The 19,351-nt window shown below is 37.7% G+C and overlaps 1 protein-coding gene across 4 annotated transcripts in view; it reads right to left on the bottom strand.

Annotated features, from left to right (window-relative positions):
* Positions 1-19,351, bottom strand: part of mtgo (miles to go) — a 234,234-nt gene that overhangs the window by 3,011 nt on the left and 211,872 nt on the right. For 2 of the 4 annotated variants that reach the window (XM_089651521.1, XM_089651522.1), the window contains exons 4-7: positions 5,905-6,130; positions 3,823-4,061; positions 3,400-3,566; positions 22-2,251 (exon numbers count right to left, since the gene is read on the bottom strand). In XM_089651521.1, the coding sequence (XP_089507647.1) occupies positions 22-2,251; positions 3,400-3,566; positions 3,823-4,061; positions 5,905-6,130 (2,862 nt within the window). Of the gene's footprint in view, positions 1-21; positions 2,252-3,399; positions 3,567-3,822; positions 4,062-5,904; positions 6,131-6,969; positions 7,117-7,161; positions 7,322-19,351 lie in introns of those variants that run through there. The other 2 variants (XM_089651523.1, XM_089651524.1) reach the window with 2 other exon arrangements.

Below are 19,351 nucleotides of genomic sequence, written 5' to 3'. Positions count from 1 at the left end.
GTATAATATAATGCTTATTACCTGTTTATAGTCCATATCTTTGGTTCTGCAGCACTGCACGATGAAAGTGAGCGGCTCCTCAGACATGCCTTTGGGCGGGACCCACTCAATGAGGCTGGAGTTCTCAGTCAGCTCTACTTGTCGAGGAGCTCTCAGGGTGATGGGAGGGGCAGGGGTAGTCTCCCACGCCACGGGCTCAGAGTACTCCCCCTGTCCACCAGCGTCGTTGTGAGCGCACACCCTGAACTTGTACTCGGTACACTCCTGGAGCTTCTTTACCCTAAATGAGAGGCTGGTTCCCTGGTACACCACCTGGTACTCCTTCCTCCTGGGACTCTGCATCTCCACGATGTACTGCGTAAAGTCAGGATTCTTTCCATCTCCCCACTTCAGCTTCAGGAAGTTGTGTCCCTGTTGGACACACTGAAGTACGGGTGGAGGAGGTGGTGGGGGAAGAGTCTCAAACTTAAGTGTGGGTGAATAGTTTCCTGTGCCAATTTCATTGACAGCCTGAATTCTCACTTTGTAAGTGGTTTCTGGCAACAATTTATCTATTTGATGCTCGAGGATAGGGCCTTGCGTGAGGAAAACCCTTTCTCCGAGGTCTATGCGGTAGTGAGAGATAGCAGAGCCATTGCAGTCAGGCTCCTGCCAGGCAAGTGAGGCATCGCGAGCCGTGGCCTCAGCTCGCAGCGTTGGAGGGGCAGCGGGCACGGCTGCCGGGGTACACACGCTGCGCTCCTCCGACCATGCACTCTGTCCCGCTTTGTTACTGGCACACACCCGAAACACATACTTGGTGAAAGGTGTCAGACTTTTAACATCGTGAGTATGATGCAAACCGTTGAAGATTTGCGAGAATGTATTGTCTTGGTCATTTGGCAGGCTCATTTCCAATCTGTAGTCTGTAATGGGACCGCCATTGCAAGGTGCCTCCGCCCACTTGACTTGGATACTAAATGGAGACTTGGCAATGGCTGTGAGGGACTGCGGGGGCTCTGGGGGCGCGGCGCCGCTGGTAACCTCCAAGGGCTCCGACCACAGGCCTCCTCCCGCCCTGCTGAATGCTTTCACCTTAAAGGAATATAGTCTTCCAGGTAGGAGTTCATGGACGGTGCATTCTGTTTCAACACCTTTATATACAAGTCTACTGTTCTCTTGTTGGGATAATTCTACATTATATTCTAGGATAGGAGAGCCGCCGTCGTAGTCAGGTTTGTTCCAGCGAAGGGAAATGGAGTGCGGACGAGGTTCCCCTAGCAACTGGGGAGGAAGGCAAGCCCCTGGGACAGTGGCTTCTGTGGTGATGCTCTGGATATCCGACCAGCCACTAAGGCCGCCGCCCGTGGTACAGGACACCCTCAAATGGTAAGTGTGTCCAGGCTGCAGCCTGTCGCAGGTCACCTCCTGATCTGTCCCCGTATATACAACTTCAAACTCCGCTTCCGACTTCATTTCTAGAGTGTAAAGTTCAATCTCCGTTCCGCCCTTATCTACGGGAGGTTCCCATCGAACTCTGAAGGACTGGGTGTGTTTCTTTCCCTTCAGGACGGGCTTGGAAGGAGCACCGGGTCTCTCGGGTAGAGTGCGATACGTCACCTCTTCAGACCATTGAGATCCTCCATCTTCATTATGGGCTTGAAGTCTAAATACGTAATTAGAGTATCTTGCCAATCCTTCGCATCGCGCTTCCACCTCTCTGCCGTTGTAGGCGGCAATGAATCCATGTTGAGCGGCATGGTCGGCGTCTTCCATTTGAAGCGTGAAGGTATCGTCTCCCGGCCGGCGATCCCAGTACAGAGTTAAGGCGTGGGACTGACAGTTTTCGAGGGTGGGTGGAGCGGGAGGTGGGGGCGGATAGCCGCATGTGGTGAAGGCGACTTCCTCACTCCAGGGGCCCTGACCCACATCGTTGATGGCAGCGAGACGGAAGCGATAGCGAGTGGAGGCTTCCAGCTTCTGCAGGTGATGTTGCTTCATGCGGGTATTGCAGAGGTCCACAAAGTCCCCACCTTTGCCTTCATCGTACTGCAGCACGTAGCTCTGGATGCTGGCGCCGTTGTCATGAGGCGGCTGCCAGCGCAGCTGCAGGGAGGCGCGCGTGCGCTGGGCGGCGCGGGGAGCGGTTGGTGAGGTGGGCTCGGCAGGGGCGGTGCGCACCACGGCGGCTGCCGATGCCGAGCCCGTCACTCCTTCGGAGCGCGCTTGCAGGCACAGCGAGTATTCCGTTCCAGGGCGTAGGTCCTGAACCCTGTATGAAAATAATCTCAACTTAAAAGACAACCCCACCTATACAGAGTTTTTCAGCATATACCTGAAGGATTTTAACCAGCAATTCCTAAGTTCCTAAAAATTATAATTTCTATCACACATTGCCGAGGCGGAGAGCATATCAGGTGACCCGCTAGGCTGTGGCGTTGTGTGATGGAATTTTTTTTTTGTTTTGATTCAAAATAAATATCATCAGTAGCAAAATAATATCTAAAATTTTAACTTCAAATGTGCTCAGGAATCACTGGTTAAAATCCTTCACGTACATGCTGATACACCTGTATTTGCAAACATCACATAGATACTAAGATATTTGTACTAAATAAAAAAAAATTAAATCTTAATTACAAAAGCGACAGCAATACAAGAAATGTTTTAACAATGGGGAAAGATACTTTCCACAATTAATACTATATTTTATAATTTATTATATGAATAACTTTAACCCCTCAATCTAATTTGTCCGCTTCTGGGAACAGTTGATATTAAGTTCTCATAGAAATCATTGTATCCCCCTTACTGTCATAGGGAGAAATATGATTCGAACGGTTAGAAAGAGAAAACACCACGCTTTACATTCGAATCTAGAAGTTAAAGAACGATTAAAATGTACACCTCTACGAAACCAAAGGTTCCAATGTCAATTCGAGAAAAAAAATTATGAAATTTTGTGAATTTTTTATTAATTATTTTTATATGAAATCGAATAGAAGCGAGTTGACAGTAATATTTATAATGCATTTGTCTATAAAAACATATATTTTTTTTTGTTATCGGTGATTTTAGTTCAGTATTTAGATGAAAAAATGTTAGGTGAGCCACTTATAAAACTTTTTTATGTTTGCATTCAAAATGTTAATATTTCAAAAATCGTATGTTTATTTCTAAAAATAAAATTTTAAGGCGTATTTCATCACCTTTCAATGACAATTTTTAGTTTTGGGATACATTCAGAAATATTCCATTCATTTGGATTTTATCATAAAGCCGAAATACTCCAAACTTCTAACAGAATATGCCAGAGGCCTGAGGGGTTAATGAATAAAGTGGTTTGATGGCCAACCACTTACGTTTTGTCAGAAATTGATCTTATTTGTCGAGCAAATATGAAAGAATCGGAGTGCGAACCTGCAAGAGAGCGAGGGGCCACTATATATGGCCTTGTAGCGCCCCTTGTCGCCTAGCAGCAGTTCATAACGCAACTCTCCACAGGGCGGGGGCGCCACGGGGGGCACTCCCTCCAGGCACGGAGGGCTCCACTGCACCAGGGCGGTGCGAGCTGTCACCTCAGATACCTACATTTGAAGTAAAGCATAATGTTAATTATCTAGAATGGGGGGATGAAAATACGTAGAAAGAAATGACAATCACAAATCCAACAATCACCAGTGTATTTGATCGTAACAGTTAATAATCAGCATCGATACACATATCAATCCTTGATACGTTAACACGATTATTGGAACAGAATATTTGGTGATGATGTCCAAGCAGAGGTAAGACAATAAGAGCAAAAATAAAGCATAGGTAAGTCTCTAGAAGGTAGCTTACATGAGGTGTCTGGAGCGATGATAGGTAATCCAGCAGTGGCAGCGAGTCCTCCTCGTCCCCCTGTACAGAGGTGGCGGCCGAGGAGCCTCCCTCGCCCTCCGAGGAGGTGCCGCCCACCACAGAGCCACCGCCGCCCCCGCCGACCCCCGTGCTGCCGCCGCCCCCCTGCGATCGGTAGCGCCCGTTGGAGAACTCCTTGCGCGGGGAGAGGGCGGGCGTACTGTGCCCAGAGTTAAACCCTGCAAATAAACAGAAAATCAGACAAAATGTTATATCAACCGTTTGGTTATCTTATCTATGGGGCTGTCGCATATGTGATCCATGTGTTTCAGTAAAACACATACATTGCGTCAAAAGGTTTTGATGAGATATATTCTGTTGATAAGGCCAGTCTTGTAAAGGTTAAATTTCTTCTCTCTTCACTACAGTAATCGCCTGTTAACTGAGTCAAATCAACTGTTTACAGCTCGCTTTGTCATTTCCATCGTGAGCTTTGGAGCTTTTAAAGAGTGTTGTATTCTACTGTTGAGACAGAAATAAATCGATTATACTTATCAAATTTAATTTAGTTATTATGTACAGTTTATCTTATCCAAATCTAAGGCGAATCGTAGCATAGTAAAATATATTTTTATAAAACTAGATATATAGGTACCTACATATTACAGAAGGAGTAGATAGAGCTTGAAATATTTATTAAAAATATATTATACAGATAATATGGCAGAATGTGTTTTTAAAACTCAAACTATTTTATAATCGGTGAGACCACCTACAGCAGTCAGTTAGTACTTTAACTCAAATAAATTAGATGCAAACTTATTTATTCATAATGATTTATTTTGTGATATATTTTTTATTCATGTGATTTATTTTTGGGGTATTAACCATGTTGCGCTACCTCCTTCTTTAGCCAACGTTTCGGACAGCATTACAGTGTCCATCATCAGGGCAGATGTGTAAAGATTGTGGTAAAGTGAGCTTATGTATGTACATGTGATACCGTGTCGCCAACTCCAATCCTCTAAGAGCTGGTAAAACATTAAAATTTTAGATTGGTTTTTGCCTTTAGTTTTGGTGTAGCCCTCAATTATCGGATACCAAGAACTATTGAGCTTAGCGCCGTCGTCTTTATTAATATTTATAGGATTTTTATGAATTTCAATTTCCTCCATAATAAGGCGTGCTCTATATCTTTTAGGTCTTCATCCAAAATTTCAGGAACAAATCGAAAATAATGGCCGGTTTCAATTAAATGATCGGATAATCGATTTTTTCTTCTTTTTTCTAAAAATTTTAAAGTTTAAGAATTGACAATATTATTACTTTTCTTGTTTTAGTGCATAGTAACAGCATGCATATTTTGAACAAATACTGCTGCTTATTCATAATCCATGTTTAATTGATATAATATTGCAATCAAACACAGATTGATTGAAAGACAACCTGTGTAATATCCAATTAATATAACTGTATAATTAAAACAAACTATGTATATTAGCTTTTAGATTTACATTGTAAAATGTTAAGCATTTATATATACAAAAAATTGTAGCACACATCCTAACTAACATAATAGGTATCAGATTATATCAAAACATAAATTGAATAAAATAAAATACGAATAATGTATTCCCCAGCATGGGAAATCCCAGTTGGTAAACATTATGATATCTAATTATATCAATACAAATTATCTATCAACTATTTATATTGATAAAAATGGAAATTTTTGTCTGTTCAAAATCTTAAATCTCCAAAAGTTCTTTACCGATTGCTTTGAAATTTGGACACAACGTTGCATTGGAATACGTATGTGTTTTTATGTACCTATATTATATAGATGTCACCTGCGACAGGTAAAAACATGCTTTTTGGAAAACAGCGCTATCTGTTGAACGTAAAAGCGACACGCGCTATTGTTTCTCTATCTGCAAAAACAGACTGAGCCAAAGCAAAGCGTGGCGGGGTACAGCTAGTAGTAAATAAGTAAAGAAATAGCAAAAAGAAAATTGCCAGCCAGCCAAATAAGAGAAAACATATTTTTTAATGTTTTCTCTTAAATTAAATAAAAGTTCTTACCTAATCCGTCATTCCTCTGTTTCTGGTCAAGCTTCTTGCGCAGTTTAGCGTGCTGGCGCTGCGTCCGCTCATCCTTATGGTAGGGGTGCGGGGGCGAGGGGGGTGCCATGAGGTGGTGTGCTGACGGAGGAGGGCCCATTGGGGGCGGGTGGTAGTGGGGTGGGGGGTAGCCCGGGGGGATCTGATAATAGGACTGCTGGTGGCCATTGGCACCGTTTGATGGGCCCTGGAATTATATAAATACACAATAAATAAAAATAAATTTAAATAGTTTTTTGTGAATAAGTCTCAAAGGCTTGGAGCCGATGGGAATACGGCTTCGGTGTGCTGTTAGGCTGAAGGAAGTGGAGACGGAAATGAGACATGAAAGAGGAAGGGTGACTAGGAAGTAACTGGCTATTTGGATCTTTCATTCAGCAAAGCTAATACCACTTCAATCAACATTTCCTTCCTGAATACTGGTCTTTCACTACGGCGACACTGAGAATATCCACCACTCTGACAATGCATTACAAAAATAAGATGTTAAAGGTTATTACGCAATCCGTACAGGCAGCAGAGAAGGTCGCATTGAAGAGAGATACTTTCGTTTGAATCTCGCCTCACTTTATATGAACCATCTATATTTTTAACTGTTTTATTTATTTTTGCTGCTTTCGAATATATATTTTTGCAGCCTTCATGTCTAGCACAAATCTAAGCTTCCTCGGCAGTAAATATTTACAAAATTCAAAACGTAAATGAGTATTTTGTCGCTTATGCTTTACTGGATAAATGAACTCATACTTTTACGAATAAACAAATTATAGTATATATTCAAATTATCTGATCGTATAGACACAATAATATAAAACAATAGCATAATCTTATCGTATAGACACAATATGGAACAATAAAAAAACGAAATGATAACAAAATTGCACAAAAATGTATATATTATTTCAGATTTAGGGTTTAGCCCACCCTGAAGTGTTGACACCACAAAAATAGGGTTGAATAATATTTTGTTAAAAGTAAAAGCAATATCTGTATTTCTTTTGTTTTATCATTTACACACAAACTTACGTCTGGATTTGTGTAAAAAGGTAAGGAATTCATTTATCCCGATTGTTCGCGCGTAATTTCACCCCGAGCGTCGATCGAATCGACAACAGGCCAGACACCAAATGTCAAATAGATGCCAACATGGCGCCACGTAAACAAACAACAAGGCGTTCCTTATGGAGTAATCTAAAAAACAAACTCAAGTGCACTTACGGAATTAACCGGCTGTTTCTCGCGGTTATCGACCTCCTGCTCTTGATCATCCGACATTTTCATTATTTATTGTTGTAGTTTTACATTAATACGACCGTTGGACAAAAATAACCCGTTGATATAGACACTCGCGATCGAACTGACGTTGTTCGCCACGGGGCAAGGTTGGCAATCCGTTTTATCAAAACAAGCGCGAAATGTTTCACCGGCGACTGCTGATATGGCATATCGGGAAATAATCAGCTCTTCTCAATGCACAATGCGGTTTGTATTGAATTTATAATAATGCTATTATCAAATAGAGGTGAAGTTAAAAATTCGTCATTATTATTTAATAAATTGCGCTGTTAAGTACCTACCTGCGTAGAAATAATTATTTATTTTGAACATCGAATCTAATTTTTTTTAATGTGTATACATATATTTGCTGTGGCCCAGTTTGTCTATGCATATAAAGAAACAATAGCGCGTTTTGCTTTTACGTCCAATAGAGTTTTTCAAAAAAGCACGTTTTTACCTGTCACGCCAGAACACACGCGTATTCGAATGCAACGTTGTGTCAAAATTCCAAAGCAATCGGTGAAGAACTTTTGGAGATTTAAGATTTTGAACAAACTTTACATTTTTATTTATAAAGATTTTTGTAGGTGGGGCAAGGTTCCTCGAGGACTGCTAGGTAGGTACCGTCCAAGGTTCGTAGAAAATGTATTTAACAGGTAGGTACCGTCAAAAAGAAAACGACACTCCTTTTACGAATACGAGGTATAAAACGTATTATTGGTTTTATTCAATTTTGGAACGTTTGGCAAGCTGAACTTTTAGATATACGAAAAATTTAGTGTGTGCAATGTCAGAAATTTATATTTTCACGAAATGTATACTTTACAAAAAACGAAAATCGCTCAAGCAGTAGAGTAAATAATGCATTTGAGGTTCCCCTATGCAAAACTAGGCTTGCGCAGAGACATGCTTTTTTTCATTGCGCCAAAAATTTACAATGCACTCTATCAGACTGTAGAAATTAGATGTAAAAATATAGCGTATACAAAAATGTAATAAAGACTTGGATCGTTACTAATGACACAAATACTTAACTGCTATAATAACATCCTACCTGCTCTAACTTTATAAATTCTTAATTTTTATATAACTTGTTTTGTTTTTTTTTATTTATAATTTTGTAAATACGGAATTATTTGTTTTATAATATTTTAAAACATAATGTTATAATTTATAATCTTTACCGCGTAATATAAGTAGGTATAACCACGAACTGGCGATACCTATGTGGGATTTTTTGATATTAAACATATATGCAAACTACTATACTATATTTTTTGTTTAATTGTATAATTTTTTTTTAAATTTTATAGTTCTTTCTTTTTTACTTAATATAAAATTTATATATTTATATGTATGTGTGTAACAAAATATCAAATTTAAAATAGAAAACATTTGTACAATTTTTATAATAGTTTTGAGAAACACAACGATTATTCATAGTATTATTTTCTCGTCGAATTGTTATTTGGAATTTTACAAGTAAGTGTGCGAGTGTACTTTAGATGTTGTATATCGACGTTTGTATGAACATTGAGTATGTATTCAGCTGTGTTCTGCAGCCACTCTTCAAACATCAAGAAAGAATCCCATATTTGGTTGAGAATATAAATGTCTAATGATTCTAGTTCGGAGTTATATAAAGTTTTGAGGAAGATAGTAACTGTGTAGATAGGTTAGATTATGCCGTATTTAAAACGGGGTGAAAATTACACCCCGTCGTCAGTTTCTAATCAATGTCCGCTTTAAAATGTTCGCCATTGTTTTTCCGTATTAAATATTTGTATCCAACAAATAAATTAGTGCATATTACTTACCTACTTGCTTTGTTACCTACCCGAATCAACCGGAATGAAATAATATTAACTAAACAATATGGTGAATTGCGTAAATTTGTGACAGCTAAATGGATATTTCATAATATTCATCGTTAATCTATAAATTAGAGACAAAACTTTCTGTGCAAATTCAATGTTACCAGAGCTCACCGTTCAAGAGTTTCGTTGCTACAGAAAAACATATTTTCTTGCTAAATAACAATATCTACAAGTGACCTGCGAAAAGTGTTGATAATGGAAATAATTGATGTAAATTAGTCAATGATGGGAATCCATGCGAGAGCATTAATTTTTTTGTGTTAATATATAACTTGATTACGTGGGATAATTTTAGCCGCCAACCACCAAAAAGTTGAAGAGATTAAACTGATAGAAGTGTGATTTGGGCGTGTGCATGTGCCCGAAGCTCAATTTTTCCTTACTCTCGGTGAAATTGTATGTGATTTTAAATTAAAAAAAAACAGACAAACATTCCCGGGTTATGAATAACCTGACAATATTTTAATTCATTAAATATACAGAAAATGGGGTTACGCTATACGCATATTTTGTTTTTAATATTCTTCCTATCGGTTAGATAATAATGAAATAAGTAATTATTTCAGTTTATGGAAATGAAAAGTAATGAATTAATAGTTATCCCGTTAAAACTAAAACCGATTGTTACTTGGCGGCCATTGTTATTGATGTCAAAGAGGTTAGTTTTTTTCTTCACTTATTTAAAACAAAATGTGAACCTATGATCCTAAAATAGATTCTTAGGTTGTCAGTTTGGGTTTAATTAAAACATAAATAAATAAAAAAGTAACCTAAAAAAATTGTCAAAACATAGGGGGAATAAAAGACGTCAAATTATCCGTTTTTTACGAAATAGCTACTAAAATGGATTATTTTTCATTTTCGGAAACTGGAATACTTACTTCTCATTGTTATTTAACTGACACATAGTGGTTTCTCTATTAAAAGTGCGTTGCCCCTATTTTCTGTATATTTTCCTGTAATTCATCTTACTACAATCATTATAATGAGGAAATGTTGCTTGTGCAATGATAGAGAACTTATCTAGGATAGCCACATTTCTATAGATTATCTATTCAGCGACGTCCAATGCTGTCTAACATAATACAAATCGCAGGCCGGTATTTTTTTACTGCCGAGCGAATACTTTTGCACAATCACAATGGAAATTTCCGGTAGGTACTGTGTTTTATTACATTAAATCGAGTTTTATTGATATGTAGGTGTCAAGCATTGTTAAAAATATCGGATGTATGTATTGTGAACCTTACCATATATGTACATAATATTATATTATGTTCATTTCATATTCATGTAAATAAATAACACAATTTACTCGTAGAAATTGTGTTTATTGGAAATATGCATTGTAAAAGATAATACGTGAGAAATACATTTTCCGTTCAATGGTAACATCGAAATATAAAAAGAATCTTTTCAAATCCAGAAAAGCGATTAACCCCTTGGGCAATTTTCAAAGATATTCTTTAGACAAAAACAATATTAGTCTTTTTGTGAGATACCTATAATATCTCCTAGCATGACACGGTCTCATAAAAGTTATGTTATCTCATTTTGTATTATTGTGAGAAATATGATTTAAACGATGTTAGAAAGAGAGAATTTCGCGGTTCAAGTTTAGGTTTTTTTAATACCGTAGAAACTCACGAAAAAAATTAAATAATTCAATGAAAACCATATTTAGCATTTGAAAAATATTTGTCAAGGTTAGCAAATTTTTAAACTTTCAGTGAGGACTGTGAAAAAAAAAAAATTTATGCTTATATTATACTTTATACCTATATCATGTACAAACTTTACAATTGCAACTAATAAAAAAAAAAAATCTACAAAAATTATGTATTCCATCACTTGTTCATATTTTGGTAACACGTTCACAGGTCGAAATTCTTCACATTTTTTATTTCAAATCTTTGGAATTTTTATCACCCTGCGCAGAAGATTAAGTTCGCTATAGTAAGGTGATCTGCAGCGTAGTTCAGTATGGAACTTTTCTGTGCATGTCGATTGCTTACTGACTGACCCGTGGCACGACGGGCTAAGAAACTGTTCTCCTATTTACAGGTAATGAATCTTCTAAAATTTTAATAGTGATCCCATCTTGGCTGGGCTTCGATTTGATGTCTGACAGTTTTATGCGGAGTTTCTGACAGTTTATTTTCTTAAATTAAACTTTTTCTTCTAAAAATGATTACATTATTAGGTCTAGATCAAGGCTGCCCAACCTTTTTAACAGTTGGGCCAAATTGACGATTTTGAATCACTGGCGGGCCACTGAATACCTGACGGTTCCTATTTCCATGGGGGGGGGGGTTGTTAGAGAATTTCCATAAAACATAATTCCTCACAAAAAAGTTCAAAATGAGTTCTCCCCACCAAATATTTAAAATCCATGGGGGGGGGGGGTTGTTACGGAACTTCACTGAGAAAAAATTCCGCGCACCCAAAAACATCATATGATAGGATATATATGACGACACTTTTTCAAATTGGCGGATTGGCGGGTTTTTTGAAAATGGTTCACGCGGGCCAATTATAATTCGTTCGCGGGCCACATTATGGCCCGCGGGCCTGGGGTTGGGCAGCCTTGGTCTAGATATTACCTCCGTAGGTACCTGTCACCTGAGATTAATTTGAAAGGTACGTGCAATAAGCACCTCTTTCTCCGGCCGGAAGTAGGTACCTATGTAATTAATAGTATCTAGTAGTTGGTAGACAGCGGAAGTAGGCTGGTTCAGAGCACGCACGTATTATTGCACATCGTGTCACAGAACAGAGGAACCTCCCTAAATGGCGCTCCTTGGCGGGACAATAACAGTGTGCTTCAGATGTATGGAACGCTAATGACTTATGACTATCAAGGCAGGTACCTAGAGCAATGACTATATACTAGTTAGGTACTTAGGTTCAGGACAGGCCATGTGCAGGAGCATTTGGAATAATCCGATCCGGGCGCCGACTTGCCAAGGCGCTGATAATACCTAACACCTAATACAGCGCCCTTGAGGTTCTTACTTTTTTATGTAAAATCGCACAAAAGTGCCAACTGCTCCCAACCGTCTGGAGTCAGTGAGACTATGGTATCCCCGATTAGGGTATGTTGTGAGGCTGAAGGTAGTGGATTGGAGCAAGAGATGGGGAAGAGGAAGGTGGGAGAACGTACCTTGCTATTTAGATCTGTTCGCCAAACACGGCCAAAGCCATTTCAAGCAACGTTTCAACTCTGAATGGTGGTCTTAGATCAGGCCGATACTGAGAGCATCTTCCACTCTGGAATGTGCCGAAAATATACTACAGGATTTTCCAATAAGAGGTGTTATTTTGAATAGCCCGCTATTTCGGTAGATGTTACTTTTGAAGCTGTCATTTTTTGACATTTGACAAGTAGAAACTACGCCATTAATAAAAATGGAACGATACACGCTTCAACAACCCATTGAAATTATTAAAATTCACTTGAGTGAATCAAATGCAAATCATCTTGAGTGATGAAGCCCATTTCCACCTCGGTGGCTTCGTCAACAAGCAAAATTGTCGCATCTGGGGCTCGGAAAACCCAAGAGTTATTGTTGAAAAGCCTCTCTATCCTCAACGTGTGACTGTTTGGTGCGGTTTATGGTCCGGCAGAGTCATTGGACCTTACTTTTTCGAAAATGAGGCTGCAGCAACAGTTACGGTGAATGGATTGCGCTATCGAGAGATGATTAATGATTTTTATGGCCGGAATTGGATGGTATTGATCTGGACAACGGTTACCTTCAACAAGACGGCGCTACGTGCCACACAAGCAACGAAACCATTGATCTTTTACCATTGAATATCAAAATAACACATCTTATTGGAAAACCCTGTAAATATATATATATATAACTATATGGATAATTTGTTAAATAACACAAATTAATCAAATAAAATGTACTTGCGCACGCCAGGATTTGAACCTGCGCCCTCCAGCTTGTCGAGAACCTTACCCCTCGACCATGGAGAATAGCGCCAAGCGCCGTTTGTCTCGGGACCGGTCCTATGTAGGTTATTACAGGTTTGAAATGGAAAACTGGCTATATTAGAATGCTGCAGAAAACTGGAATTCCTTCATCAGCTAATGTGCCTACTAGTCAGAAGTTCATATCAATTAAAAACAGAATACCTACTTATAGACTTCCCTAGCAAAGGACCATCGCGTCGTTAGTCATTGACAAATTAATAATGTTTATCTTGCTAAATTCTTCCGAAATGATCCTCCTTCCACGAATTTCGCAGGATTCCAATCAAATACCCGTAGAAATTGAAGACGTACGTTCTGTCTAAATCGTTATAAAAATATTGGGTTCGATTTATGAATGGCAACTGTCGACGTGTCACGTACGGATTTGAGTTTTACGATCAATCGTAGATTTAACACGGTGGTTCCCAACGCGGGGGCCATCAAAGGTTTTAAAAGAGCGTTGGGGGCGATTTTACATGATTTGGTGGGCGATAGGCATACTTTGTGCACTTACTTTATTATATATTCACTGTAGATAATTCAGTGTTTTTTTTTTGTTGAGATCTACTTTTGATGCAATTTAAAGGTTTCCTTTTCATAAAATTCCAATAGATTTTTCGTAACGAAAAAAGTGTTCTTTGGAATCTGATTTCCTAACGATAAAAATTAACATAATTTTTTGGCTTGTCCTTGGCGATAGTAAATTTTTGGGGAGGAGGGGGGCGCTGAAGAAAAATATACTTGAAAAGTGGACAATGGGCCCAAATAGGTTCGGAAGCTAAGATTTAAGATGTAAATCTCAAAGAAACTGAAAGTCCAGCTCTGCTAAGCAAATATAATAATTCTAATTTATATTCACTAAAAATACCATACAGTAATGCAATAATCTTAACATTTCTGTCGGCTTTAAATCCGCCGTATTGTTTATTCCTTGTTAATTTGTTACAAAAAATCAACCCGTAAAAACAAAGTTTTTTAAACTATAATACATCTGGTAAGTTTTTAGATTCTCAAGGCCAAAAGCATTTTTATTGTTTGTTTTTGGGGTGTTATGCCGTGTTGCGCTAACTCCTTCTTTAGCCAGGCTAAAGAAGGAGTTAGCGCAACACGGCATAACACCCCAAAAACAAACAATAAAAATATAATACATCTATTTTAAAATGTATTTAAAACTTTCAAAAAATATTTGATTAAGTATTGAACCTTCCTATACAAGAACTGAAGCCGACAAATCTACCATCCGCACCATATGCCGATCGGGTAGGACTGACATTTATTTCATATAATTGCTGTAATGTCATCCTACTTCAGAGGAATGCAGATATGTCCGCGTGTGTGTACTTGATTGCCACCAAAAATGCACTGTCAACGACAAAGGGTCTATCTGCCAAGCTTCAGCTCGATCGGGTCAGGAAGTAGGTTAATTTTTTGATCCAAGATATAAATTTTTTGATCCAAGATATAAATTTTTTGATCCAAGATATAAATTTTTTGATTCCATATATAAATTTTTTGACCAAGATATAAATTTTTTGATCCAAGATATACATTTTTTGATCCAAGATATAAATTACCATTTTTTTAAATTTCCAAATTTCAATCCAAGATTTGAATTCATTCGACGGCCGGCATAGTCCAGTGGTAACGCATTGGACTGCCATTCCGAAGGTCGCGGGTTCGAACCCGGCGTGCGCGAATAAATTTTATTTGATTAATTTGTGTTATTTCACAATTAATTAATTAAAATAATATATAGTATATTTGCGGCACGTTCCAGAGTGGAAGATACTACCAGTATCGCCCTGGTGTAAGACCACCATTCAGAATTGAAACGTTGCTCCAAATGGCTTTAGCCGTGTTTAGTGACTAGATCTGAATAGCCAGGTACTTCCCCACCTTCCTCTTTCCCTTCCCCACTTACCTTCAGCCTCACAACATCCCCCAATTGGGGATGCCATAGTCTCACTGGCTCCAGACGGGAGCAGTTGGGACTCTTGTGAGGTATTCACTATAAAAAAAAAAAAAACAAAGGTGAAATTTAAATAGATGTATTGAAAAAAAAAGGGTGTTGCGGTCTCTGGCAATTCCGGGTAGTGAAATTAGTAATAAAATAAAAGCACGTAGTGATTGCCTCCTATGATTAGGTATACAATTAGTGCGGGTCTATGACGATAGGTAAGCCAAGATCTCTCCGATATGCCATTGCAATAGAGAATAGAGATAGCGCAATAGACAGAGCCGGTAATTGAGTCACTTGATCCACTGAATAGATAGGCCTATAGAAGAGAAATTTGATAAACTTTTTTTTAAATCGATATTCTTTCTTGTAAAAAGAGAGATAATGAATGTCATTGCTTTCTGAGACCTGGGAGACGAAAGATCTTTTATGAAATGAAGAAATCAGTTTTATATCAAATCGGTGTTGATCATATTCTAGGGTTTATCTGTTCATCTGTTCAGTTGTTGAGCCACAATTGTGAAGTGCTGCAGTGAGTATGTAGTGTTTAGATCAGTCATGCCCAAAGTTTTTTTTTTTTTTTTTTATAGTCAATACCTCACAAGAGTCCCAACTGCTCCCGTCTGGAGCCAGTGAGACTATGGCATCCCCAATTGGGGGATGTTGTGAGGCTGAAGGTAAGTGGGGAAGGGAAAGAGGAAGGTGGGGAAGTACCTGGCTATTCAGATCTAGTCACTAAACACGGCTAAAGCCATTTGGAGCAACGTTTCAATTCTGAATGGTGGTCTTACACCAGGGCGATACTGGTAGTATCTTCCACTCTGGAACATGCCGCAAATATACTATATATTATTTTAATTAATTAATTGTAAAATAACACAAATTAATCAAATAAAATTTATTTGCGCACGCCGGGTTCGAACCCGCGACCTTCGGAATGGCAGTCCAATGCGTTACCACTGGACTATGCCGGCCGTCAAAAGTGGTCTATATCGACCCCCAGGGGTCGACTTCGACCTGCAGGGATTCCATGACATGAAATGAAAAAAAAATGGATGTGCGTGAGATGTAAATGGGGGTCTACGATAGTAGATCCCATTAAGGCAGGCTGTCATCAGAATTTTGGCTTTTATGCATGTATTAATCGTCCTATCACAGATATTACCCATGTAGGTACTTACGTAATAGTTTCTTATGTTAGATTTATATATTTCCTAATTAGTATGAAATATAAATTGTGTAAGCAGGCTATTCGCTTTGTGGTCGCAGTGCCTACGTGTAAAAACTACGATACACTAAAAGACTAAGATACCAGAAGCAACGCTTTGCGCCCATCCGCTCAATAGCAATGCTTGTGCGAAATTGTACCGTAGCGCGGCTACCTGTGTCAGCATCAAAAACAAATTTAAGTTATTGATTTTGTAAAAAAAACAGTATAAGGAAAATAAGGGTCTACCTAAAATAGAAAAAAATCGGTATGTGGTCAACGGGACAAAAAAGTTTAGGGACCTCTGGTTTAGATGGTCGATATTCCTGCCCGGTTACTTGGAATCGGTTCCTTGTCACTGGAATCGTTGATATTGTTTATCTGAGGAACCGATTACAAATGTTTATCAAAAATGAAAATATATATGTTAGAAAAATTAAAAAAGCTCGCTTTTTTGAGGAACCGGTTCCAGAAGAAACTGGATAAACAACCGGATAATTGGAAACGAAGTGACAACTCATTTCAGATATATTATCAACCATCTCTAGTAGTGTGTACACTGTGCAGTGGAATAGTACCGGGGTATCAATTAGCGAGGATCCAGCGAACAGTTGCAGTCGCCGCCAGCAATTGAGCAATTATCCAACGTGACGGGGGGTTTTACGCCCTAGATTATAATAATATAGTACCCACTCGTATAAATACATATTATAAGGGAGAGAAGGCATAGAAGTTGATTGTAAACTCGGTTTGGTTGAAATGTCGAGCACCGTAAATCCGTATATAGGTCGTCAACCTAGATATCAGCAATATTAAACTATTAACTATAATTTTAATAGAAGAACGTGTTTATTTTGTCTTTGTAAAACAGAACTACTCTCTGCGTGGATGATATGGTATATATATATATATATATATAGATGTACCATAAAGTTCTTTATATATATAAAGAAAGCCAACGACATTACCTACATTTTTTATATATTTTATTAATGTTATGATCTTTGGGTTGATTTTGAAAACACATTTTGAAAGAACACTTGCTTAGTAGGTAAATATAAATATTAGGCATTCTGTACATGAAGAGACAGCGAGAGGAACACCCTTCACCCCAACATAAATCTCGTTCATCATGTTAAAGCGACATAAGATTCTAATGACGGGAGTTCGCTCGAAGTTAACATTTAATTAATTCTGATGAATCCGTAACGGTAATATATTTATAAAATATACTTTTTATTATTAATTTTAAAGCGTTCCCTACGGATGTGAGTTATTTATATTTAAGATTAATGAAAACAGGACCTTACAATTAAAATATTTTGTTTAAAAAAAAGGTCTAAAAATTTAATGAAACGTTTTTCAACTATAAAATTAGCGGTAAACACCAGATTTTATTTTTCTAGACAGTAGATTAGTAACTTCCCTCTAGAAACAACTGAGATTTTAGTAATACGTTCATTAGAAATAATTAAAATAAAACAATAAAAAGATCAATCTTCTAGGCCTACTAGGGTAAATTCGACCGCAGACCCGTCCATTACACAGTATTTTAGAGATTTTCTACAGCAAATTCAATCGTAGGTCTGTCCGCATAGGTCGCGAGTCGCATATTTGTGCGCATGGAAGCTTCACTATGTATTGTGTATTCTCACAGTTCACATATTATGAAGTATATTCCAATTTACAATAATTTATCACAATAGTTTTGTCACAATCTTCACATTCAAAAATGATTTCGCACACGGCGGCGCGACGCGTCAAACTTCAGTTTGCGTGTGAAAACTAATTTATTATTATAATAGTATATAGTTTTAATAACAGAGGGCGCCACTTCCGTTCACAACAATCTTAAACAGTGCACTCATTGGAATAATACGATCAGATAATAATAATACTTTCAGGAAGTGTGTTTTGTATTATGAATAATTTAATAGTAATAAATTTTCAAAAGAAAAATACTTTTAAAAGTAAAAAGTATGCATTTGTTGCAAGAATAAATCAATAATGATTCCTTGATATTATTTTAGCTATTAATAGTGCGGCTCGAGATGAAATGAAAGTATGTAAAATCAACTGTGACTGAAGCAAATTGCAATTCTCTGAAGTGGTGGCAAAATGTTGCATCGGAATTTATCCGAAAGAAAACATGGCTAGAATCAGAGGCGGCTCTAGGGATTCAGTCGTGGTAGGTCATTTGAAAAAAATGTGTGACTAATCTTTATTTGATATTGTGAAAAATGCCCATATATTATTAACTATATCAATTTGTTATAGAGTTTTAGAGTCGCGGACTCTAAATAAATATTATGTTAATATAATAAATTGGAAATAAATACACAATCCATGTACTTACGGCAAATTATTTTTAAGATATTAAGTTTTAATGTAGTTGTCCACAACATTAAAATAAATAAAATCAGTGTTTGATTCTATTTGACAATGATTTTTTACGTTTTTTGTTTTGTTTCATTCTAAATCGATAACAACATAAATAATTATTCTAATCCTTTCCCGAACTATGCAATTGAAAAACAACCATTGTTCCACACACTACAAGCGTGTAAAATGAAAAAACGACATTTGTTTATGTCACCATCTCTGTAAAACATATAATATTCACCGTGTTGTCTCCCCCACGGTCATGACCTAAGCGTCCCTAAACTTTCTTCGGAAGCTAATTTTTACTTCGACGAAAAATATAGTGCCATCTCGTTTATTCTATGGCGCGCGTAGGGACAGAAGATGCCAAATTGGACATTCTTTAAATTGACCCAGCGAATCGTGTGGACTTGTGAATGAAAGCTTCTATTAGAGACAACAGATGTCACTGCTAGTCACTCGCCGCCGCCGCTGTTTCGCGTTACATTTTAAATGTTTTGATGCACATAATTGATTATTATATTTATTATTGTTGTCTTATAATTTTGGGGGGTCAAACACCAATTGACCTAAGGGAAGAACCGCCACTGGCTAGAATAATGTGATAATAGCTGTGGTCTATAACTTAATTTTCTCATCTCTAAGGTTGTCATCAAATGGAAATAGTTATCAATACTGGGTACCTACATATTAATACAGTAAGTAAATTTTTGATGTGAATT

The sequence above is a fragment of the Hesperophylax consimilis genome, chromosome 4, assembly GCF_061612785.1.
Source record: "Hesperophylax consimilis isolate HC1 chromosome 4, BYU_Hcon_1.0, whole genome shotgun sequence".
Taxonomy (NCBI): domain Eukaryota; kingdom Metazoa; phylum Arthropoda; class Insecta; order Trichoptera; family Limnephilidae; genus Hesperophylax; species Hesperophylax consimilis.
Note: the sequence above shows the minus strand (reverse complement) of the source record. Positions and strands in the feature narration are given on the sequence as shown.